Source organism: Pagrus pagrus (assembly GCF_965226575.1).
Source record: "Pagrus pagrus genome assembly, chromosome: 11".
In the NCBI taxonomy this organism is placed as follows: domain Eukaryota; kingdom Metazoa; phylum Chordata; class Actinopteri; order Spariformes; family Sparidae; genus Pagrus; species Pagrus pagrus.
In genome coordinates, this window is record NC_140195.1 from 23,252,903 (window position 1) to 23,278,388 (window position 25,486).

At 40.0% G+C, this 25,486-nt stretch overlaps 1 protein-coding gene across 1 annotated transcript in view; it reads left to right on the top strand.

Annotated features, from left to right (window-relative positions):
• nphp4 (nephronophthisis 4) overlaps positions 1 to 25,486 on the top strand; it is a 165,990-nt gene that overhangs the window by 17,913 nt on the left and 122,591 nt on the right. The window contains exons 3-6 of the mRNA XM_084367532.1: positions 4,983 to 5,149; positions 5,713 to 5,777; positions 17,325 to 17,474; positions 20,481 to 20,617. Of these exons, the coding sequence (XP_084223658.1) occupies positions 4,983 to 5,149; positions 5,713 to 5,777; positions 17,325 to 17,474; positions 20,481 to 20,617 (519 nt within the window). The remainder of the gene's footprint in view (positions 1 to 4,982; positions 5,150 to 5,712; positions 5,778 to 17,324; positions 17,475 to 20,480; positions 20,618 to 25,486) is intronic.

A 25,486-nucleotide genomic window follows, 5' to 3' on the forward strand; every position in this document is an offset into this window, starting at 1 on the left:
AGTTACATGCATAACAGGTGAATAGTTAATACAAGCATGCAGACATGTGGAGCTGGCTTATTATTTAATCCCAGGTAGCAGACACTAGTGCTCCCAGCCTCCCAGCCAGCGTGTTGGCTAAATGGAAATGCCCTGTTTGCTTTTCTTTTGGGAAGCCTCCAGGGGTCAAACAACAGGGCCCTGTCAATTACACTCCAGTTGCTCTGGACCTCCCTATGCAAAACCAGTGCCCATTTGCAGCCTCTTTGTTTCGTACAATGCTTGTGATTCCCCCCCTTCAGTGCTCGCCCAGTTTCCCACAAGTCGAGCAGTTGAATGACCACCTCGAGAGAGCAGGAAGAATTAGCCTCAGCTCTTACACTCTGAAAGCACTATGAGAGGTTCATAATTGCTTGGTTAGCACTGACAGCCAGTAATAGGACTCTATGAAGCTATTACAGAAGTTTTTAAAAATATTTTCCGAAAGCAAGTTATTGATTAATGCTGTGAAACAGATTATTTGTATTACCTCTCAGTAGACATTAAGACAGCTTTAGTGCAGACATGGTTTAGTATAATACTAAAACAGCTGCCAAACGAAGTATAAAAAAACAGGATACTGTATTTTATAAATGAACTTTTTCTCCATTATTTTTATGCAAGACATCAGACAGTATGATCAAATAATTACTATACATGTCCTTTAATAAAGCAGATCTCCATTGATAACATGTCCGACCAGCCCAACACTATCACCCAGGCCCAATACAATTATCGTTGTCTGGCAAAGCTTGTAGAATTTGTCCAAAAATGTCCTCCCTCACACTCTACCTAATTTTTTGTCTCAAGGGCAGTTTGATTTAAGTCCATTCCATCATTTTTAACATGATACATTTCTCACCTGCTGTCATAGAGAATGCAACCAGTTTACGGATCTAAAACGATTCAAGGTATTGCATCAATTTCGCCTGAATGAGCCACACTTGAATCCGGTATAATAGTAACTTGCTTAGCTGTAGGTGTACTAATGTCCAGTTATTGTCAAGTCAATTGGTTTAGACAGTCCCCAATCAACATGCTTGCATACAGTTTGTCAAGAAATGTGTCAGGTTAGATACACTTGCACAAATGTGTTGAATGTGTTGAATTGTAATTCAATGCAGCAATAATCACCATCACAATCTTCTCTTTATATCGCCCTTGCTCTCTCTTTTCTACTCTAGCCTAACCTCTCACAACATTGCGCCCTCACGCTATAATTTGCCTCTTTCCTGTCATACTTAAGCTCTCTGTTACCCACAAAGGAGTCTCGGCAAAACCTCCAGCAGCTGCAGACAGGCTGGCTGTTGGTAGCGACAGTGACTTCAAGCTACATGCCTCTGTGCTGATGATGTTTTAATGTCACCCCATTGCTGTTCGCCTCTCTTTACTCAAGTTGTGGGTGGGGGTGGATATTTACCCCTGTGAGAATCGATTACTGGTTTGTTGACAGTCGCTGCCTAATATAACCTCTCATTAGGTCCGACATATGCCACGCCTGGCATTGCTGCCGATGCAAGCTGTTTTCTCAGTGACATATCCCAGTGCTCCTGTGGCGTTGGCAAGGAGCAAGATATTGTAACGTCTTAATGTAAAGTTCTGGAGAATACATATTTTAATCACAAGTTACTTGAGGCTCAATCTTTTCTTCGTCTTTTTTCATTTTTTTTCTTTTTTTTCTGGTTTTACTTGTATACACAAAATAAAAATGACTAGATGACTTTCGAGAAACTACTGGCAGGTATGGGCATGGTTTAGGTGTGACGACCAGTGAGAGAAGTGACTGTTTGAAAATGGCAGTTCCAAAAACGTGTTTCAGGGTGCTGCATTTAAACTCAATGTTTCTGGTTCAAATCTTTTCAAATCCAGCCAGAGACCTTTATTACATGTCTTTCCCTGTCTCCCTCTCCCTCTTTTCCTGCTGTCTCTCTATAATTGCTGGATAATAAATGCAAAGAATCCTCAAACAGAAATAAAAATAAAATAAGTCACTAGTACAAGACTGGAATGTTTTACTACTTTATGCTGAACTTCGGATTAACATAGGAAGGGAAGAATTGCCTTCATAGCAGTGCATGATCGCAGCAAAGCTTTATGGATGAGCGAACTCAGGTGTATTTTTTTCAGATCAAGAGTAAGAACATGTAGCAGTTAACACAGCAAAGCTGAAGATAATATTTCCTTTGGTCTTCCTGACTTTTGCATAACTGCACATTTGAGGCAGTTTGTTGACTATGGCAACCAACTCAGTCAATACAGTTGGTGGAAGACGAAGCACCATCACGCTTCAACAACACAGCAACAACAGGTCAGATAAGAAGTGTCCAGCTGTGAATTTGTATTGGAAAAAGATATGAAAGCATGCTGTACAAATGAGCTTATGTATATCAGACATATTGAAGCATTCACAACAGTTGACTTTATTTCATCCTTAGCTCAGCTTGTTTGTCTCAAAATATTCATAATCAGCCACGTCTGTTTTCTCAAGTATCGACAACATCCTTTGAAAACCTGAATATTACGAATTGAGTAAGGGAGATTTTTGCTCTGTGGGGACAGGGTGTTTATTTATTTATTTTTTCCTGCGATTGGAACTGAATCAATTTGGAGGTGTATCAAAGCAGCGAGGCAGATGAAAAAGGAATTCTACCTTTGAATTGGAAATCCGTCATGAACAGTGTCCATGTTTGAATTGATCTGAGGCTGGGGACTACGTCTTTGACCACAATGCAAAAGCCACATTATCACAGGGGGAGGGAACTTGGGAAAACATGATAGAAAAGATGGACTCCACACCTAAACTCTCCCACCCCCAACACAACTGATGTAGTATAGGTTCAATAGAAGTTCTTTCAAAGATTGGGCTTTGATTTAGTAGTTAAAGTTGGAGGGATTTAATTAATAAATAAACAGACTGAAGGTAAAATGTTCAGGCCATGAATATTGAATGAAATGCATCTTGGGATGGGGGATATTTTTACTTTCTCAGCTCAGTCAGTGTTTGCTGCTGCAACAATATCCGTATAAATTCCAGCTCAGCAAACACACAGAATAAATGCTAAGTACTTGAGAAAATGGGCATTACCATTAGTCAATTAGTCAGATTCGAGCAACGTATTAAGATTTGTGAAATTACTTCCTCTCAAACCTTCACTTGAAATCTCTGCAGTGAAAATATCCTCACAAATTCAGGGCATCTATGTTCACTTACCAGTTATTGTTACTCACCCCATTCTGTCTCATTGGCCCTTGTTGACAAAGCTTTGCACGATAAGTTGTTAATGTTGAATCATCATCACTTTAATCTTAGCAGATGCACCAGTTTGTTGCCTGTGTTGTGAATCTCAACACCCTTGTCGGCAAGGCATAGTCCAATGAATATGTGAAAACAAGCAAACACACAAATAAATAAATCAAACTAGGGCTTGACGAGTATCTTCCTCCTCCCACGTTTTCCATTTGTATTCAGCAATGTTTGTATGTGGAAAACTAGTAATTTAAACTCACCGTGCAAGGAGATAAAAGACTGATGTGGCCGAAATAGGAATGCCTCCGGGGTTTTGAATTTGAATATACGTCTCTGCAGTGGCTGATAGCTGGGTCTAAAGATGAGCAGGCTCTGCCACAGTGGGCTGGGTGAAATTGACTCTGTATTTCAAGGTAGCTCACGTCTACTCATGCCGTTTTTTCGGTTGACACTGACATGTTCTTCTTTATGGTTTTGAAAAATAACAGGCTTTATTGTGCTCGGGGACCAATGGATCACAGAGAATTTGTGGGTCTCTTTATCATATTCAAGGCCTGTGTGCATGTAAATCAGTGTGGCTCTGCTGTAGGAAGGCTATTATTTCCATTTTGAATGGCAGATTACAGTCTGTAAACAATTGCATCTACCTGGCATGGACTACAAACAGGCTCCCAAAAGACTCTGTTTTCCTCTGAACTAGTGTAAAAATAGCGAGGTCAAACCCCCCACATAATCCTAAAGAGTCTCCTAACCAGAGGGACATACCCGCCTCTTGAATGTGAGAGTTTTGATGTCACATCCTCACCAATCAGGTATTCTTGTCAGCCCTGGATGTTTGGCTCATTCCTGTTTGAGACTTGGCATATGGAGACTGACACCAATGTCTCATTTCCCCAAAGTGATTGTCAACATACAGTTTATTGGCCATTTTTACAGGACATGGCATATAACTCATCTTGATCTTCATTCTTTCTGTCTGATGTTTACTCTCTCATGCCCCTTGACAGCCCATACAAAGTGTAGAGAAAAAGTGAGGGAAATACTGTCATTTCTCTAATGTCATTAGAAGACATGATCCTCTGCTTACCAGCTGTGGCTGGATTCTGGTACTTACAGTAGGAAGATACATTTGTTTATTAAATTAATTGAAATCCTTTGCTTGACAAGTATTTACTCATTATTGTCTTGTCATGTTAAATATATTGGGGGATCCTTTAGTCTGTCTTTAAAAGTCACAAACACTTTAATAAAAAGTGTATCTGTACTTGTACATTTTACAAAAAAGGGGTTTGTGTGGAAGCTGTCAATCAAACAACTGGACAAAGAACAGTTTGAAAAGGAGGGTCTAGCCCCACTTTCAAGTGGACGCAAGTCCTCCATGTTCTTTGGCAGGTCGTTAAATCCATCCCAAAAGTACATGACAAAGATCTCACAGTGTTCCCGGAATACTGTATTGCAGGGATGCCTCTTTTTCTTCCTGTACCTGCCTGTTTATAACATTCAGTCAAATTGCAGTCTAATAATGTTTATCAATTGTAATTCTTTGTGAGCTCCTTGTGAAACTAGAGAACATAGAGTGCTTATTCACATTAAATTGCTGAATTGTAATTCAATGTTTTTTGGGTCTAGATGACTGACAGGGGTATTGGATAAAATCCACGGGGCATTTTGTAAGATTGATGTCTTTCTTCACTCCTTGTGTTATGTGGTCCTGTAGGTCCTGTACTTTCATACGTCTCTGCGGTTGCCCAGCACAGCAGTGGTTCTGGAGCTTGTGTCCTTGTCACCCAGGCCAGACGGCTCCCAGCATGCCCTGGGGCGAGGCTTCACTCTCTTGGAGCTTTTTACCAACAGACCAGAGGTTCCGACTGATGGGGACAGAAGGTGATTAGCCCATTTTTAATTACGCCAGTCAGGCATTAATGAGGTTTCTCATGAGGAGATGGTTGGTGGACAGACATGTTTGTGGTGAAGGGGTCTATGCTTGAATATCAGCAAGGGTTGCAGCAGTATACCAATTTCACAGTATTCACTGTAATTTGCAGTTATCATACCATGCACGTTTGCTTCTACAGTATTGAATTCTACTGTATTAGTGTTATTAAAAAAGATATGACATAGTATTTTGGGAAAATATAATAATTTCTTTTGGCTCTTTAAGGGTCACTGTAACTGATAATAATAGTTGTGTAATACTGTAAAAACATGATTTTTTTTTGTGTAGTTATGTACTATGAAAATCTCAAACTGTTGCAACCGTATATGTAAATCAGCCATAGTAATTTTACTTTTTTCTGCTTACTTGCAGAACTACTACTTGCTCTGTTGTCAGACACTAGTTCTAAACAAGTATTAAATGTAGCTAGGGTAACAGTAGACAAAGTTTTTGTTATTTTTGCACCTATGGCAGGTCTATTCATTCATTCAAGTTGTTTTCAATCTCCCAGGCTGAACCTACACCATGGATCACCAAGAGGCCTCCTTCATCCCCTCCTGAAAGACACTGTTGACTGTAAGGACCTTTTTTATATACGGAGTATTGCAAGTATCTATTAGGTCTATCCACATACATGTACTGTGGCCCTCTCATTATATTGTTTGTGGATATGTGGGGCTCTCAAGTATTTATTTTCTGGCCAGTATAGCCACGTTTCCAACAAGCAGTCAAGATAAGCCCAGTTCAGTTTAGTTCCTTACACATTAGAATGGATGTTTTTGCAATTCCATTGGCAAACGTTACCATGGTGATACCAGCAGAAACACAATTCTAAATGCTGCAGCTTCTCCAGACCAGAAATGTCTTGGTGGCCAGTTGTTTCCCAACTGCTGGACAAAGTTAAGGGTGGTTGGCCCCAAAGCCACAGTAACAACCAAGCTGATATTTAAGAGTACTGTCAGTGGGGGAAACACAAAACAGATCTAGGGGTTTAGGTACATTTTAGCAGGGTTTTCCGTGCCATTACAAGGCTTAGGTGCAGCACCCAAACTGTTTTGGGCACCACCTATACCGAACAGATATTAAATCAATGTGGAGAACATCAAGACCACCTTATGGACAAACTAATGGTTGTAGGTAGTCCCCAGTGGACGTCTTTAGAAAGTTTTATCACAAAACGTTTTGAGTGTTGATTATTTATTATCTGCTCTGGGTATTCCAACTTTTTGTACATAGATGTGTTAATAATTATGGTCTGAAATGATATGAAATTGAATTTTCTTTATTTGGGGGAAAGCCCCCAAACTCTCTACCAATTATGTGTATCTAAGCCTTCCCCAACCCACCCAGAAAATATTGTGTAGCTACAGGTTTAAAGCGTACTATACAAAAGTGTTTTGTGGAAATGTGGTTGTCCCATACCAGTGATTTACTAACACTTCATACAGTCTGAAGCCATTATGTTATCAGGTGTAACCTTTAGAGACCGTAATCCATAAAGGACTAGCTCTGCGGTGTCAATTTTTCTTGGCAGAGAATTACATCTTTATAAATGTCACAACTACCACATAGTAAAATGATTCAGTATCAGAGTGCTGGCTTATGCTAAAGTAAAGTGGATGAATAGCAAACCACTTAACTTATCTAACCCAGCTCAACTGGCACCACCATCCTAAGGTCTCGCTGACTTATAAAAACTCCCAGCACAAACTTTATGAGGGAAAACAAAATGAATACTGAAACTCATGAGGTGTGCCGTAGGTGCTGCTAGAAAACAATAAAATGGGCAGTATGGGCAATGAAATGAGAAGAAGAAAACATAAGATGAAGAAAACATCATTCGTGCGAAGATATCAGCAGTCATTGTGTGGATCTACTTGCTTGATTGATTGATTTTATATATGGATATAGAGGACAATGAATCAGAGGGATAACATGTAAAAATGAGACCACTTGTCTCCAACATGGCCCCCAATGAGAGAATAGCACATAATATCCACAGTATGAAATGACACAAAGATGGGTTCTCTGTCAAATGTCTGGATTGTCTTAAGTGAAGGTCAGTCTGCTTTTAGCTTGATATGAAAGTATTCTCAGAGAGCCACGGTCAACACATTACTGGGCATCACATGTTTTCTGTAAAGGCCAGTTGTAGTTATTTTTGTGGTTGACTTTTTAACTATATTTTTCTGTTTGAGACTATGTGTAAGTTTTGTCCAAAGCAATTTCAAAGATCTTTTAGCCCTTCATGATACCTTACAATTACATATACAGCAGGTAATAAAGAAAGTTTTTGCTTATAATTGAATGAATGAATGTAACTGGATCTCCTTGCTGAAGGTTGTCAGTTTGGTTTCTTCTTCTGGCATTGAGTGAGAGTTGTTTTGGGGAATTCACAACTAATGAATGGATTATCTTTAAATATTAGACTAACATCAGTTTAGCAGCTGAAAACACGTCTTCTTGAATTATTGAGTTAGCTGCTGAAGCTCAGGGTTGGTCTAGATGTGTCCTCGCTTGGCCTGAAAACCAAAGCTATGAATTACAAAACACGGTGGTGCCTCACAGTATGAATAACACTGTGCCCAGTGAGAGCCAGAGTTCCTGTCTTGGCTATCATGTCACATGAATATTAGAAAACCTTCTCTCAAACTGACTTTTATGCTCGCTGAATTATTAACTACATGGCTGTTGTTTAGTGGAACACTGCTATTTTGTTTTAAGAGCCATTTTGCTGCCACTGTTGCTGTTGCTCTTTTATGGTCAGAAACCTTTTCCATTTCTTAATACCCCTTTATTCTCATTCACTGTGACAGGGACACCCAGTCTCCTTATCTGCTGCTTCATGTGAGGCATTTTGAGTTTGAATTTCTGAAGTGACACAAGTATCTAAAACTGCTTTGTGCTGGAGTGAAATAAGTACATTTCCATCTAGCGGTCATTCATGTCTGGTTGTGTAAAATAATTATAATGAGAAAACATGCCCTGGAGGCTAACATCATTTTTATTCTTCATTCATTACAAATTCAACATTATTCAGTTTCCCCGACTTTGTTTTTGAAAATACTGTAGCTCAAGATAGAAGAATAGTACCTTCATTAATTCTTGATGTGTTACAAATGAAGCTCAGGTTAAAAGTTGAATAGAATAAAATTGAATGAATTTAAACTCTAAGTGGCTGTATTTCCACATCTACCAAGTAATGGCAAGAATCACACACCATTGAAAATCAATGAATTGTGCTTCCCTATAGTCCTAAAACAAGCAGCTGGCTTAAGATATAGTTCTAAAATAGACACAGACAGTTATAGCATGCGGTTCTGTTTGTGCTACACAGGGTGTCTGCATACATAGACGTGTTGATGGCATGTTTTATCTCTGTGGTCATTAATTTTGGGCTCGACGCGCATGTCATGAGCATGGATAGATGCTGAATTGCAGCCTTCACTGACATGGACACTGTAAATTAAGCTTTGGGGAGCACTAATTGATTCATTTGTCATCAAGGAACAAAAGTAAGTTATGCTTTAAAGCTTATTAATGATGCCAGTTGTTTAGATTTCTCAAACACTTTCATGTGGTCCTGCAGGTATGGAGATTCAGCCCCAAACTTTCCTCTGCAGAGGCTGGGATCTATTGTTATTTGACATGTTTGATTTATGGCGTTGTTTCTTGTTTTTTGTACGTTCAAGCTATCTCTATAACAACTGAACGCACCACAGCACCAGACTAACACATACAGTAAAATATGAAACTAACCACAAGGGGTAGGAATCACAGAGTAACTTGTGATACAATACTGTCACAATACATTGCCCACTTTAACAATGGTATTGCAATACAGCAATTCTGCCATACTTTATTTATTGCAAGACAATAATCTACGATCCATCACAGTGTCTGAGTAAATGAGGAAGAAAATATATTCCGCAAAAGGCAGGAATTCTGTATTTATTCACTGCATTGTGTCAGTTTCCAGGAATTTAAAAGAAGTGAAAATCACAGAATAAAACAAACAAGTACTGACTGCCAATTGTCAATGTCTTGTCATCATCTCAATGTAAAATAGCCATTCACAGGCAAGAGGCAGAACTGCCAGAGAGCAGAACAGTTCTGGAGTTTAAATTATGTTTACAGAAGTTTATACCACAAGGAGTTTTAGGGGAATCTGTAAAGAGCGACTGCATGTTTTAAATATAGATAACGTATCACAATACGAAGTGATACAATATTTTGCTGTATCGATATTTTGTCCCACCCATTCTCACCAAATGACATTGACCACTTGCAAGTGACAGTGTGCTGTATTGTGTTAAGGCTTGTATTGGTCTAAGACAGAGTTTTAAAACTCTCTAAAGTTATCACAGTGGCACTGTTAATCTTTTGTTTTTTAATGAACTAATACAGTTCTAAGTAATCTACCAGGATGATTGCTTATATTTAATTAACCGGCACAGTGTGTTGTCAGATGATGTTGCATTGCACAAGCAAGGTTCAATATTTTTCTGGATAACTGTTTTTTTTTGTCCGTGGGCCTCCCTCTGCGTTGGGACCCCTGCTGTGGCCACAGTGTTTTTATTGAATGAGGAGGCTGTGTTTTTAAATGCAGTGCAAATGTTGGTGTAAACATGATCTAAACGGCTCCCAGTTTGTCTGAGGCAGCCTCATAGACATAGCTTGAAGCCAGACTGAGCATCTATGAGGGTCTGTTTTGAAAGTAACTAGTGTGAGAAACATGAGATATGGATTTTGCCATCTATTAAAATGCCCAACCCAGGCCACAACAACTTTGAAGCATTTTGTAGATTCTGTGCTATTCTAAAAAACGTGTTGAAAGAAGCCAATGTTTACTGCCAGGCTATAGACTAGCATGCCATGTACTAGTATTTGTCCCTGAGTGTCTTTGGTGCCTTAAACCTGGATGTGCCTCCATTGCATCCTTAGCACTATGTTATGTATGCTGTGTACATAGTGTATGATCTTTCCTGGTGGTTGTAGAGCAAACAAACCTGAGTCCTATCATTTACACCCTGGCACTTATTTTCCCTTCCAAGGCCAGCAATTGTGCTCTACCCTCTGGAGTACTGGGGTATGTCAGTATTCATTCCACTGTTTGCAGTGCAGATTGTAGTCTTTGTCTTCACACTCCACTGACATTTGTTTGCTGCATTACAACATGTGGCAAAGATACATTTGATACACTTTTTGCATGAAAAATGTGTTGACTTGGTTCCTCTCACAGTTGCAACAAAGACTACCATCAGTGGGCTTTGTTTACTTTGTGGTTGACAGGTTGGGTCAAACTGGACATTGTGATTTCATGTTATGAATCTAAAACTACTGTTAGTGGAATCATTTATTGGATTTGTAACTATGTTTTAAAGAAACAATCATATAGTTTTTTCATTGTTATCATATAGGTTCATATAGTTCTGGAAAAATAAAGGGATTGTAAAGCTATTATGGTTCATCCTTTGGTGACCATTAAATGTCTGTACAAAAATCTTGTGGTAATTCTCTGACAGTTAAGATATTTCACTCTTGACCAAAGTGGTGATTGAGACAGCTGTCATTGCCATCCCTTAGAGCCCAGCTTCTAGAGTTTCTAAAAGCACATTGTTTCCTCTACTGATGTCAGATTGTTTTGCCTGTGTGATGTTGAGTTTATTTTTAAAACATCCTTTAGTACACACTAAAACACCTTTTGGATGCACACACACACATGCAAGCACACTCCAGAGGTAGACCGGGTTTTCCATTATTGCACAGTCGGTGGTTTGATCCGCTGCTCTGCCTGTCCATTTTTAAAAGTGCTCTTGAGCAAGACACGAAACCCAAAACCTGTGTGAATGAGAGGCAAATTGCAAAGCGCTTTGTCTGAAACCATCTTTTGTAGCATGTAGCTGCATTTTCCTCTGGGCCTTTTCTCCTCTTTATTTTATCACCATTTTTTCATTAGATGGATCACTGCCCTCTAGACATTGCTTGCATGTTCTCGTGATGTGGTATGTGTGTGAGACCAGTTACGTATGATGACAGGCAGAGATCCTACTATCAGGTTAGAAGCAGGGCCTATAGTCCACTGTCTTGAGTGAATTTATATCTTCCATATTGTTTTCATTTTGAATTACACATTTCATTACATGGTTTTAAGTGACTAACCCTAACCCACTGTGCCATAGAGTTGTTAAATAAAAACTTACATTAGTGAGCCACAGTGTTGCACTAGGTGACCTCACCTGTAGTTTATTTTGACTTGATCACATAACTCAGACTCCTCGAGTCATAATTTCTTATTAATGTATTTAACCTCAGCTGAAAATAGTTGGCAAAAAATGCATTATTAAAAACATTTGCTAAGAACTAATGGTACACAGCTGTTTTAGGAAATTACTGAGCCTCTATGAGGGCATAGACATTGATGTGTGTAGAGGCTCTAAAGCACAGCTATAAAGAAATGTCGTTTTAATTTATGCATTCATGGAGATCTTCCACAATTCTGTTATGACAGATTCCATAGTTTTGTAATGATAATGCCAGTGTGGACAACCCTTTAGAACTCAAGACAGAGGAGTACCATGGCCAGGGTTTGTGTTTTTTTTTTTGTGTATATGTGTAGTTTTGCATATTTAGGGGGATGTAATTGGGTGCCAGAGTGTTATCAGGGACAGACATTGTATATACTGTACTATAGGTGGCTGCCAAACACTACATGTTCCTAAGTTCTACTGCCTAGCCAGGCTCACTGCCACTGGCTGAGTAACACACACACCCACCCTCCTCTGGGGTAGGCCAATGAATGCATGGAGCTGGATAGAGAGAAGTGAATACATGAAGAAGATTCAAAAGGAAGGAAGAAAGAGTTTCTCTCAAAGGAGACTGACTTGGTGGAAACCTAGGAATGCCATGTGATGGGATGCATAAATTCTCTTAACTCTAATTATAATGATTGTGTTGTTTTTAAAAGCACATCATCAGGTTATATATTTTGATGGATAGATTAGATTGGAACAGAAATATAACATCTGGGCTTATTAAGAAATACAAGGTTTCGTGGCTACAAATAAGAAAAGGATGCTTTTCACTTTCTGGCAGGAAATAAAAACAAGTTTACTCCTTAGGTTAAACACAGTCTCAAACATTTCAATTACAAACTGGGCAAAAAGGTAGAAGATCAAGTGGAGAAAACCTGAATGCAGAAATTTAACTTGGAGACAAGTCAGTCTGAATTTAAACTGAAAAGGGAGCAGTGAAACTAGGGAAGAAAGAAATGGAGTGTTGGTGGCAGAGAAGTCAAAACCTCTCTATTTTCCAGAGTTGGAGTCAGGGTCAAGAGGCAGGAAATGGGAAAAGGAGAGAAGATAGAGGGAAGGAAGCTGCCTTGGGGCTTTTGAAAGTCCTAAAAGATGGGAGTCAAAAAAAGGAGGAGGAAACAAGCACGAAGGGAGGCAGTAAGCTCATTGGCTTGATCTAAGCTTCTCCTCTCAACCAACTGGGAGGAAAGGGGAAGGAGTAGAGAAGAAAAAGTGGAATGAGAGGGATGGAGGACTGCTGTGGGGGCCTCTTAGTGTGATGAGAGGACAAACAGATGGTACATTGTGTTCACATTACCATATCTTAATTTGAAGCAACACCACGGTGCATCAAGTTATTGTGTGTATGTCGTGTGAGGGGGACAGAAAGGTAGTGCCATGACAAATTTTGTCACTGATGTACCAAAAAGCCTCTCTGTGGCGAAGATAAAGAGGTTTGCTAGTGCCTTCAAAGGGGTTTTACCTGCATATCTAACTCTATGGCTTCCTACATGAGTGTTTGTTTTTACCACCTACACCAAGATTTATTTCTGTTTGGGTGAACTTCAAACTTCCAACAAACAATGAAATTAAACCACACTTTCCTCTATTGTTGCTCCTCCACCTGGAACCTGTTCCAATTTTGGCTCACAATGAGCCAGGTCAAACTCTCCTTTACAACTTCATCAACAATGTTTAAAGAGTACTTTCATTTGTGTCCTCACGTACACCTGGAGAAAAGAGCAGCTACATCAGAATGCTGTTTGTTGACTTCAGCTCAGCATTCAACACAATCTCACCCATGAAGCTGATTGGAAAACTTATCACTCTGGGCTTGAGTACAACACTCTGCAACTGGATATTGGACTTCCACACAAGCAGACCCCAGAGAGTACAGATTGGCAGTCGCACCTCCTCTACGTTAGTGCTCAACACTAGAAAAGTATGCAGACGACACCGCCATGATTGGCCGCATTATAAACAACAATGAGATTTCATATCGGGAGGAAATCAACAATCAACCGACAGGACTTGGCCTCAATTCGTGTCATTTGCCTTCCTATTCGTAGCTTTACATCTTGAATATAGCCTTCCATCCCGTACTGTAGTCATTGCTGTCAGCTTCTTGAAGCTATACTTACTGACCCCAAAAAACTATCTTATAAAGACTGTGGCACCCGGCTAAACGGGACCAATGTCACCATGTTTGTTATTGTCAAACTTTTCTGACCTAACAACAGTAATTAAGGGGGGCGGGACTTAGGATCGTTCAATGTGTTTATGGATTTTTTAAAAATGCATTGTCTAAATACAGTACAGTGACTGAAATACGTAGTTTAATCGCCGCAATACATACATTTTTAATTCCTTAATTCGCCCGAGAAATGAGATGGGAAGTAGATTCCAATGGCCAAACCCTTCCTTAATCTTTTTGAGCAAGTGATTTCTTAGTAACAAACATCGATAACAAATGACTGCAAGTCACCACTTCGAATCCCTTTACTCCTATCTAAGTTGGCAGTAAAACAGTCTCTCAAAAATCACCCCATTGGTATTCATCTTTATTACTTTCTTCCCGCTCAACCATCTCCCCAAACCACCTCTTCTGTTTGTGTGATGCTGAGCCATTTGTGGGTTTTTTTCCCCCACTTCCTTGTTTTCACATCTCTTGCCAAGTTTCTGCTCAACTGACTCTGAGGTACCATACCACCGCTGTTAGGAATTTTGGGGGTAGTTTTCTAATCTATGCACAGCATCTGACTGAAACCCAAGCTTGATGCATAATGAATAACAAGAAATAAATGATGAAAAAGTTGCAGAGACCTGGGCACCATCTGTGTCAAGAAAGTTCTATGTTTGATATCTCTCCCCCTTTCTCTCCCTTCTCCCTACTTTTTTCTGTGTTTCATGGTAAGAAGCACCTTTTCCATGAAAGCTGCTGTCGCCACTGAAAACGTTTGTACAACAGAGTTGAAGCTGTGCTGCAACCTCAGAGATTTCGCCAAACCATTTTCCTTTTCTGGCTTTAGACGTAAGCACTTTTTTGTAGTAAGTTATATCTTAGAGTGAGTAAGAGGGTCTGGCTGAGATGAGTCATGGAGAGGGAGGGGAGGAGAACACAGTGATGCACTCCATCATCTTCTTTCCTTCTCAATCCCCTTTCATTGACTTTAAAGATAAAGGCGCTGGCTCTGCCCTGAACATAGATGAAAAGCTGTCTGCAGCAGAAATGGACATTCTTCCCATCCTTCCTGTGAACGCAAACACATTCAATATAATTTTGTTTCATATGATTGAAAAGGAACTCCTTTATGAACAGAAACATCCATCTCCCTCTAGTGCCCAGGCCTCAATGTACTCCAAATAAATACAGCTTAAAATCTATTTTCTTTTCTGCTGTGCCGTTGAGCTGGTCCCATAGTGATCCATTTGTTATTTGTAATCTTTTTACCAAGAAAATAATAACAGCAAAATGGGTTCCGGCAATAGTTTCTTAAAAGTATAAACATAAATATGTAATTGATGGATTTACCAGTTTGTTTTGAAGTGTAGTTCATGCCTTCAATCACTTTTTAAACTGAATTCTTTGGGAAGCTATTGATGGACAATATCCGAACAGCTTGTTTTCTGTTTTTTCTAGTTTTTGGAGGGCAGTCAGAACTAGAAAAAATAAACAGATTTTTTTTTAAGTTAATACATACAGTTTATTGAGAGAAATACTGCTTAGGTGTGGATTGCATTAAGCAATTTTTCCAAACTGTGGGATGTTGGGTAGCATTTATTACAACTTCAATACTGTGGCTTCATGTTTTTATGACCGGAAAGGAGTACATTGAAGGTGTACATAATGCTACATTGGATATTAGCATCATAATAAAATTTGGACGGCAGATGGGCAAATGAGGAAATTTAGGTCACATAAATGTGTCCTTTGTAAATCTAATTTTGGCTTTGTCAACTTGTATTTTGTATCCAGGTTATTTTGTCAGGCATTATACAATTAAAAGCTTTGATGGTTATAATGACAGATGTGACACACAAGAAACAAATCTTTTTTTTTTTATTTTTTTTTTAAGATTGTATAATTATACACCAAAAATAATTTTAAAAAGTCAGTAAAAAAGTGAATTTGCTGAAAGTCATTATTTTTTAATGTTTGGTCTATCCATCGTTTCATGTTCACAGCTTGAACCCTGGTATTGATTCTCCAAGTGTTTTCAGAAATATAAAAATTCACGTTATTCCAGCTCTCTTTCAGAGGATCCAACAGTGTCTTGTGATGTTAAAGTGTGTCTCATCTTTTCACGTTTCATACCTTCCCTAAAATGTTTGGGGGTTTAGGTTTGGTGACTGTGGAGGGAAAGCCTTGTAAGTCAGCAATTCCTTCTCTTCCGTGGACTTCAAATAGACCTGGCATCGCTTTGATGTGTGTTTAGGGTGATTGTCCTGCTGGAAATGAATCTTTATCCACACAAATTCAAGCCAGAAGGATGGCAGCTCTCTTCGGTTAATGTGTAGATAATCCTCTGCATGTCACAAATCTGGGATTTACACATGTGAAATTGGGTCTAGTGGTAGGTAGAAAGCTAAAAACACAATTTTGTTCCTGAATGTTAAATACCTAGCTCCTATACAGTATAATGTAAATATATATTTGTATGAATTTCCTCAGCATACACTTGCATATTTACAGAAATGGGCAAGAATCTCAACCTTTTTTAGACAAACACTGCATAGCTGACTTGACACATGTTTAGTTAATACCACCTATCAAGACTGTTAAAACTATCAAAACAAATTATCCAAGTGTAACCCTAACCCTAACCCAGTTTACATGTGCTCTCGAACCCATAAAGGTTATCATTGTGTTTGGCTCACGGTGATGTCAGTGTTTGTATTTTGAAAGGGTTCAGCTAGAAAGAGCAGGCTGTAGCTTCAAATAGATATAATGGTTAGCAATATGACACAATTGATATAACATCTTTAGCTAACTAAAATCATACATTTTCTTTATTGACACAGACCAAATTATCAAACTTCATTGTCATCATCATCATAACACTTTGCTCACCATGGCAATTACATATGACCCAAAACACATTCCATCACTAAATGCTCCCAGAAATCACCACCTCTGCACTACCTGGAAAGACTCACTGACAAATTGCTCACTGTCCTCTTGTTGAAACAGCCTATGGGGGTGAATGGATCTTCCTGTATTGATTGTCACTGATGCTGTTGAAGGTACAATCATTAACCCTGTCAGAGTGACAGATTGGCATGCAGTTCAGGCTTGAAGGAAGCCAACATACGCAGCGCATCAAACACTACTTTGCTCACCTTCCAAATGGTCCGTGCTTTGTGTTGATGCCAGGAATGGTGGGTCGTCACTTGTCATTGGATGACCTGCTTGAAAGATGACAATGTCTAACTCATTGCTCATACCTCGTGCCTCGTCTATGCTGCAGTGCTGTTATGGAGGAGCGCGTTTTCCGAGTTGAATGGTTGTCATTTCAGTTATGCCCTGGAAAACGATGCTCGCAGTGTAATGGAACATTGCACCTAGGTCACCAACACCCAAATGGAATATTGAAAAATGGAAGTGTCTGCGTGTTTGGTGTCAGGTTGTCAGGTGACTCATTGCTTCTGGGGAATTATTAAACTCTGACGCACCAAGGAGATGGATGACGTTTTTTTTTGGGTGGGTTGGGGGTGATGGTGGGGTGGAATATGATATCTAACTCATTTGTATTCAGAGCATGCCTATTTGTCATGAAATGCATGTGAAATATGAAATGTTTTCTATATAAATTGTTATATGTCTTTGCAGATGGCAGTCTCCTGAAGACTATTGATGGCGCACATCTGGAATGTGTGATTAAAAATCACCCCGAGCTGGCCTCCTTGATGCATCTCCTTCCAGAGAATGTCCTTGTATCCGGGGATGAGAACATTCCCGGGCTCGCAGCTTCTCCAACAGGTAAACTTCACATCACTGGGAAGGTGTTGGGTCAAAAAATAAGTGATACGCACCGCTACAATAACAGATGCTCTTTTAAGATGTTTTAAGATCTTTGACTAAAGGCAAGAATCAGACAAAAGATCTACACAATGCGCTAATAGCTCCCAGAAATTTTAATTGTGCAGCATTTCGATCTAACGGAGACCTTTGTCAGACATTAGTCAGTCTTTGACTCTGAGTTTCTTCAGTCGAAAGCCTTAGTTGTCAACATTAGAGACTGTGATGGTGCTGTGATACTCCTACATGTGAATATGTGGAACTGTAAGAATGTGAGGCACTGTGTGGTTGTTAAAGAGCATGCATATTCACTCATCTCAGTAGTGGAGCTGCTTTAATTCTTATACTACACTCACTGTACAGATAATCTTGGTGTACATTTAACCTCTATTCGATGGTCAAAAACAGTTAAAAACAGAACAAAGAGGTTACCTAAAATAGAGATGGATTAATCAATATGTGACCTGACTCTATCCAACACATTCAGCACCTATCAGATGTAATCTTACATCTTGGACATATTTTTGTCCAGCTGTCAAAACAACATACACAGCATTCATCATGGTGCTTAATACTGGCCTTTTCTTGAAACTTAGTTCCATCAGAAGTTGAAATGACTGCAGTGCTTAGAAAGTAAGTTTCTAAGGGGGAATGTAATGAAGTCTGACAGTGCAGAGCTATAATCATTGGGAGTCAGTGGGAGGTATGGTAGCTGGCTAATCCTCTTCATGTTCTGGGGCTGTGAGCAGCAGAGACCTAAGCTGCCTTTTAAGACCACAGCCACCAGTTTGATATTCACGCCGCATTCAGAAGAGTCCAACTCTGTGCTCCTGAGACAAGGGCTGCAATGAAACGCTTGATGGCTACATTACTCTTGAAGAGATTACAATCACGCTGGCTATTTGCACTTTGTTGTGTCTGAAAGCGGTGATTGTGGACTTCACAGGAGTTCCTGCATGCTTCATCCGTTGGCTGAGATGCTTTCTTCAATCGTTTCTGATTCAATTTACGCCAAGTATCCAGATGGAAACAGTTTTTGTTAGATCTTTTGACACAACCACTGTTATCTCTCTTTGTGGTATAAATATTCCAGTGATTGGCATTAGGCAGCTTACCACAAATCAATAGAGCGTTTATTCAAATGGAGCTGCTGTCTCTCAGAAAAGTTCTAATCAAATATATTCATAATCAAAGAGTGAGGGTTGATTGTGTAAACATTTGCCTAAAAAGGGGGGCATTACCCCACCCAGTTCATCAATAGATCCATGAAGGAGTATGACATATGACACAAATAATTGAATGCTTGATGGTACTTATTTTGTGTAGTGAAAGATCAGTTTGATTAGAAGTTAGTTTAAGTTTAGTTTAAGTTTAAAGTGTTACACTATTGCAATCACTTTGTTAAGCTAAGTTCATACAAATATACCACTGAACCACCACCTTGGCCGTCAGTGAAGGCTAAGGTGTTAACGGCACAGCTTTCCATCAGTGATGCACGCTCAAAATTGGCCTGCTAACTTATCGGCCCGAGATTGGGAAATTTATACTATCAATTATATATAAGTATTGGTTAAAATTATAGCCAATTATAGTACATGCTGATACAGTAGGTGGTATAGCTCTTTTATGGTACTAAACAGTCAAATTGTATTTGCTGTCATTTGCTAAAGGACCATAATGAGGTTCTGTGCCACTACAGCTGAAAATCGCGCGTTCGATATTCAGTAATGCAATATAATGAAGTGTTCCTGTTCATTGGCGCAAAATATGGGAATAGGAAATGGGAATTTATACAAATAACAGCTGCACCGGTTTTTACTCCTCAGACTGACCATCATTTTCAGACACAGGAAACTTTGTGTGAAATTTAACATGGATGGAAAAGCAGGTGTAAAATCTGTGGCACTGTTGTATCAGACACACAGAGGTTGTAAGACTAGGCAAGTTGAAACAGTTATTGAGAGAAGCAGACAGAGAGAAAGACAGAAACACACATGAAAAGATGCCTTATATAATTTCTTTAGCAGAGCTTTCTGCTCAGCACCACTCAACAAACCATTCAGCCAGTCATCTTTTGTCCAACATCAGGTTATTCAATATTTCACTGTGTAAAGGCATTCTCTTTCAGGATGAATTTAGTCTTGTTGATCCATAAATGTCTTTTCTTCAACAAATATTCAGTCCAGCAGCAGAATACATTTTCCTCTGTGACTCCAGTATTGGATCTTATTCAGCAGCACTTTTTGAACAGTTATATCGTGGCTCATTTAAACCTGTAGTTTCAGTCTGGACTAAAGTCGTGGATGGACAAGCTGATCGACATATTGACATTGCCATCAACAGAACCAGCTACTAGCATGGTTAAAAATACAATACAACAACAAAAGACAAGGTGAAAGCAACATTCTGGGTCTGTATAGCATTTAAAGTGGAGGGTTTCTGGAGGCCAGGCTGAGGCAAACAAATTATTAAGTAAAGCTGCCATGAAACAGCAAGTGTTTCTGGAAAACAACCCTTTGGCCCTAAGTTGACACCACTGATAAAATAACATGGAGAAGTTTAGCTCACTTTCTCAGCGAACACACACACACACAAGTAGAATCAGCATGGCCACAACACTGTGTCAAACCATGTAGTTTCCACTTGACCTCTCTCTTTTAGGTCTCTAGAACTTCTGGGATGCCAAGATAAATTTTCTGAGGACGATTGGAAATGTCAGGGAACTTTGCAAATGGGTCACAAAAATAGGAATATGCTGAAAAATATTTACACAACTTGTTACACTCATTTTTTTCCGCTAGATGGTGATTTTCAGTTGTTTTTTCCTCCACAGTAATCCTAACAGAACAGACTTGCTGGGCTGAAAACAAACCAGAGGAGAAGAAAACCCATTTTAGACTGTGAATATGATATAATCATGTTAATGTCACGGCATGGTTGATATGTTGGTGTCCGTACTGTCACCAGGAGATGCTCTGCTGAGGCCTCAGCTGCTCAAGATGCTCCCCTTCACCCTGAGCAGACTGACCATCTCCCTCCAGCCATCCCTGGAGAAGTTTGAAAGCCAGCTGCTACAGCTCATCAATGCTGACTGCCAAAATACAGTAAGACCAGGCTTTTGTAACACACGCACGCACATACACGCACGCACGCACTCAGACTTGATGGTCCATGCGCACAACACATTGAGGACAGTACCAGAGTTTGCCATGAGAGGTGTGCAATCACATCTAAACATCTTTTGATCCTTATGCCATTATAAGATCAAATAAGGATCTCTAGACCAGAAATCACTTTCCGGGCTAGAGTTTGGGCTTGTTCTGTTGAGAAAAATCAACTACAGATACAGGGTGAAAAGAAAATATTCAGGTATATACACTTGAATAGCAATACTTCATATCTCTCCTTAATTTCATGTCTCTCCTTAATTTTACATCCAACATATATGTGGTGCGCTTACAAGGCAAAAAGGAATTACCTCATACATACACAGTCCTGATACCATTTCATTCCTCTGTGGTAACACTTCACTACTCTCCTCGAATTAAAGATGGCCAAGATGGCCTTGACACACCTCTGCCAAGATTATTTTCTCCAGCGTGATGCTTTCCTTTATCTCACTTTCCGTTTCTGTAGTGTGCAAGCACAAGTGCTTTTACAGCTGTCACTGCAATTTAAGGCACATCACCTCCCAAACTAAATGGAGCTTATCTATTCTCTTCCCTTTTTCTTGTCTACAGAAACCCAGATGGTTAACCGTATTTGACAGGTGCGACTATGGACTAGCAATTATTTGTACAGTGGCATTGCATGGGCCCCTATCTGTTCACTACAGCCTAAGTGAGATGTGTCTTTGGTAGGGATGAGAATTGATATGACAACGCTGTCACTCCGTATCTTTTTCTTGCTGCTCTTTGATACTGCAGGGCTGGATCATCAAACTCAAGCATAGGGGATTGAGGGAGTGTTCCGAGTTTATTAAGTGGAGCAAATGTTAGGCACTGCTGCCTCTACCTTGTAATTTAAACAAAGTGCATCTTAGATTGAAGAAACGTTTGTTCTGAGGAACTGCAGGTGGCTTTGGGCTTAGGTGTTTATTTTGATGGATGAGTGAACAATCTGCATGCAAAAGCCTGTGCCTGACCAGATGGTTTAAGCTTTCATTGCCAATGTGGAGGTAAAAGTATAAAAATAATGATAGTTCCAAGGTTTTTGCAATTATATTGTGGTAATTTATTTTGAGGTTAAATTATAATGTTTTCGTTTTCTTTACAGCGTCCAAATTGAAAACTTTGAACAAATTCAACTGACCACTCTTTTACTACAACATATTTCAAATGTATTTATTCACTACAGGTGGTAACGAGAAAGCACAAAGCAAAATGTGACCAACACCAAATGGCCACTGAAGAGACACATATAGCTCATTCTTCATCTGAAAGGCAAATTGATGAAGAAAAATACATGATTTTCTATACCTCTGCTTTATATGCCATTGTGCAGTCTCTCATGCTGCAAAAGATCCTTCCTACAATATTGTTGGTCATGAGTTCAGGTCCGTATGATCAACAGTTCTGATCAGCTACAGGTTTAGGATTTTAATGCATTGTGTGGATCCTTCTTGTATTCCCCTTATCAGGGCATGTTATTGCTGCCTGTTGATCAATGCGGTAGTCGTGTGACACCAGTGGCAGCACTGTGTATCGTGTCAGCTGACTGCGCCTGTGTGTGTCGTTGTGATAAACAAAACTGCTTCATAGCAGTACTAGAGGTTTAAAACGCCACGAGGAACCTTTGAAGGAAAAAGCGAATAAGAGATAAGAGAAGAACCTGAAAAGAGAGCAAAATGAGTGTGCACAGGTTAGCGGCCAGTTTAGCATTTTTCGTTCAATTTTCTTCTATTCCCTTCAGTACAGTATATTATTGAGCGTGAAATGTTGATCCTGCCTTGGGCCACCCTCAGACCCTTATGGGAGGCCTGTGTGCTTTCACGGGTCCAACTTTACTTCCCTTCCAGAACTGCCCACAGACCCTCAGGAGGGAGCCAGTTCTGTGGGGACTTTCAAGCCTATTTAAATGTAGTTATATTTAAGGGGAGGCTTTACGAAGACTCAGCCCTCCTTAACTCTCCATGCTGCCCTGCATCAGTGCAGCGAGTCCCAGCAATAAGCAGCAATATGGAAGGAGTCTATGGAAGGGCCCAGTGCAGATTATGTGACCAAAGAAGAAGAGGAGAGAGAGGAGTAAGTGTATTAATTAATATATATGGACACACAAGAAATTAAATTAGCTGGGGCACATTTTGTACTCTCAAAGGAACAAAATCCCCACTGCTAGCACCACCCTCAGGACAATGACCATTAAAACCTCTAGGAGCTGCTATTGGGACTTTTGCCTTTGTCAGACTACACACCTATCAAAGTCTTCCCATATCTGTACTGTTCACGCTACACATATTTCTGTCTCGCAGTTGTTGGGGTTTGCACACAATACATAATTGATCAGCAACAGGTGGTCACACAGTACAAGATCACACACACACAAGACATAACAAGGGAATGACAGTCCAGTCCAAGGTGTTTGTATGCTAACTTACAGCAAACAAGCGATGAAGAAAAAGAAAAGAATGCAGGTGAAAGAATGGATTAGGTTCATGGACAGCAAGGATTATTTTTGCAATGAAAATGTATAACTTCCTGCTCATATTGTGGTTCAGCAAGGACGACACGATTACAACCAATGAAAAGCTTGTGTGTATATATTCTGACAGAAACTAAAGGCTATTATTGTGCCCGCTTCATACAAATTGCATGATAAGACCGGGTTCAGAGAACTACCATGGATGACAGCAAAGGAGAGGAGAAGGGAGGGAGAAAGCAGAGGAGTGTCTGTTCTCATTGGCTGTAGCTCATTACCGGCTACCTGACCCCTCTGGCGACCCAGATATCTAGTCTACAAGATATCCAGCAGGCGTCAGTGATGTGTCGGCTAGCTCCTGATCACGTTTATGAGCAGTGGGCGACAGTTGCCATGGGGGCATGTGCTGATTTGCCTGTGATCTGGGGCTTTTTGTCAGCGATCCCCAAAATCCATTGACAAGTGGAAAATCAGGGCTAAAATCCTGAAGTGTGCTTAAGCAAAGCCAAAATACTTATCAAACTACACACACAGAGTCCCTTAGCAAACTGGGATGACTTTGTCTCATGTGTGCCTTAGTATAACGTGTATGCCTGATTGAAAAAAAAAAGTTAAAAAAAATCTTAAATAGTACTATCTATGAAGCCATCCATTTCTACAGCTTTTCAGGGTTTGGATCACAGGCTAAGCAAAGTAGACCAGACTTCATTAGGTCTGGTCATAACCTCTAACTCTTTCCAGAGGAACCCCAGGCTTTCCTACTTAAGATAGGATATGTAGCTGAAATGTAATTCTTTTGGTCACTAACCAGAGGTCGTGACAATCGGCGAGTAAAGTGAACAGTCTTATTATCTCTGTTGACATCCGGAAGTTTGATGTTTGCATTGTGTAGACATTCACTTGGGTAGACTAGTCACAGTGGGTTGTGGCGGCACCTGTGTGTAACGAAATAAAAGTTTCATTAGACACCGGTAACAACTCTGTGGGCAACAACTTTGTCTTTCTTTTCCACTGTGAGGTAAGTGACATGTTAGCATGATTCATTTTCACAAATTTCAGCTCTGACAGCTTTTTTTCTTCTCCTTTGTGACATGCTCATTGAACATCCTTACAACCAGCCTAACTTGCGTAGATTAGTTAAATGTTCCAGACTTTTATAACTTCAGTGGTATGACGACATTCTCATGTCTGCGAGAGGTGTTAATAAATGCAGGAGTCAGCTTGATTGCAGCTTTTAATTAAAGTGTGCTTGCATGTGTATGTGTATGTGTGAGAGAGAGAGAGACAGACAAAGAAAGAGGGTGTATGATCTGTGCGTGACCTTTAAAAGTGTGACTCCAGCTGGATTGTCATCAAGCTGTCTCTGAAGTGATGCTGACACCTCACCCGCCAACTCGGTTTTACCGTTGTGTGAGTGAGTGAGTGTGTGTGTGTGTGTGTGCGTTTTTTCCAGCGTGTCTGTGCTTAAATTGGTATCGAGGCAGAAATGGAGTGACGAAAATGAAGAGGAATGGGGCGGTGGATGAATGTACAGTGCAGCATGAGACGAATCCTTTATGCTGGCTGCTAGTCTGACATACGGTCTTCACATAATCTCCCCATAAGTATTGCTATTTTTAGCCCCACAAACTATCACAGAGTGTGGCTTCTCTTTACAGTCCACTTGCCCATATATTAAACATTCTGTGCCCTAGTTGATGTGCTTTTCATGTGAACTACTGGAGTTACTTTCCGTAGCTTTAATAGCACACTTTAATGAGCACTAGGCTAATTCCAACTGTGCTCTTGAACCTTTTCTAACACACTCTGACCTCCAGTTAAAATACCTACCACTATTAAGGTTGCTTGAACATGCCTGTCTTCCGCAAGATTGAGGGAAGCCAGGGGCTACATCACCTCAAATGACTTGTAGCAACCATTCACCTACTTCCTCAATAAAATCTATCATTCCTGATGAAAGGGTCTGAGATCTTATCAGAAATTATGCAACATCTTGGCTTGTGATCAAAAGACTTGAGAGAACAGAAGATGATGAAGAGGAGGAGAAGGAGCAGCGGAGGACCAATGCCACGCCGCAGGCAGAACAAAACGCCGTAGGCTGATTTGATGAATGGAGAAAGACTCTGGCAACAAAGCTCCAGGAAGTTTTCATTTGTCCTAAAAGAAGAAAACTCACTCAAAGTAGGACTACCCCTGTGGACGTGGTACTATCAAAAAGACAAAGGAGGTTGAACATTTCTGAAATAGGAAGCGTCTCGCACATTATTCTCTAAGGACACCCAGTTTGGCTACACCTCCAAATGTGCAAGCTGAGTGCCTTCTCCTTATCATAATTA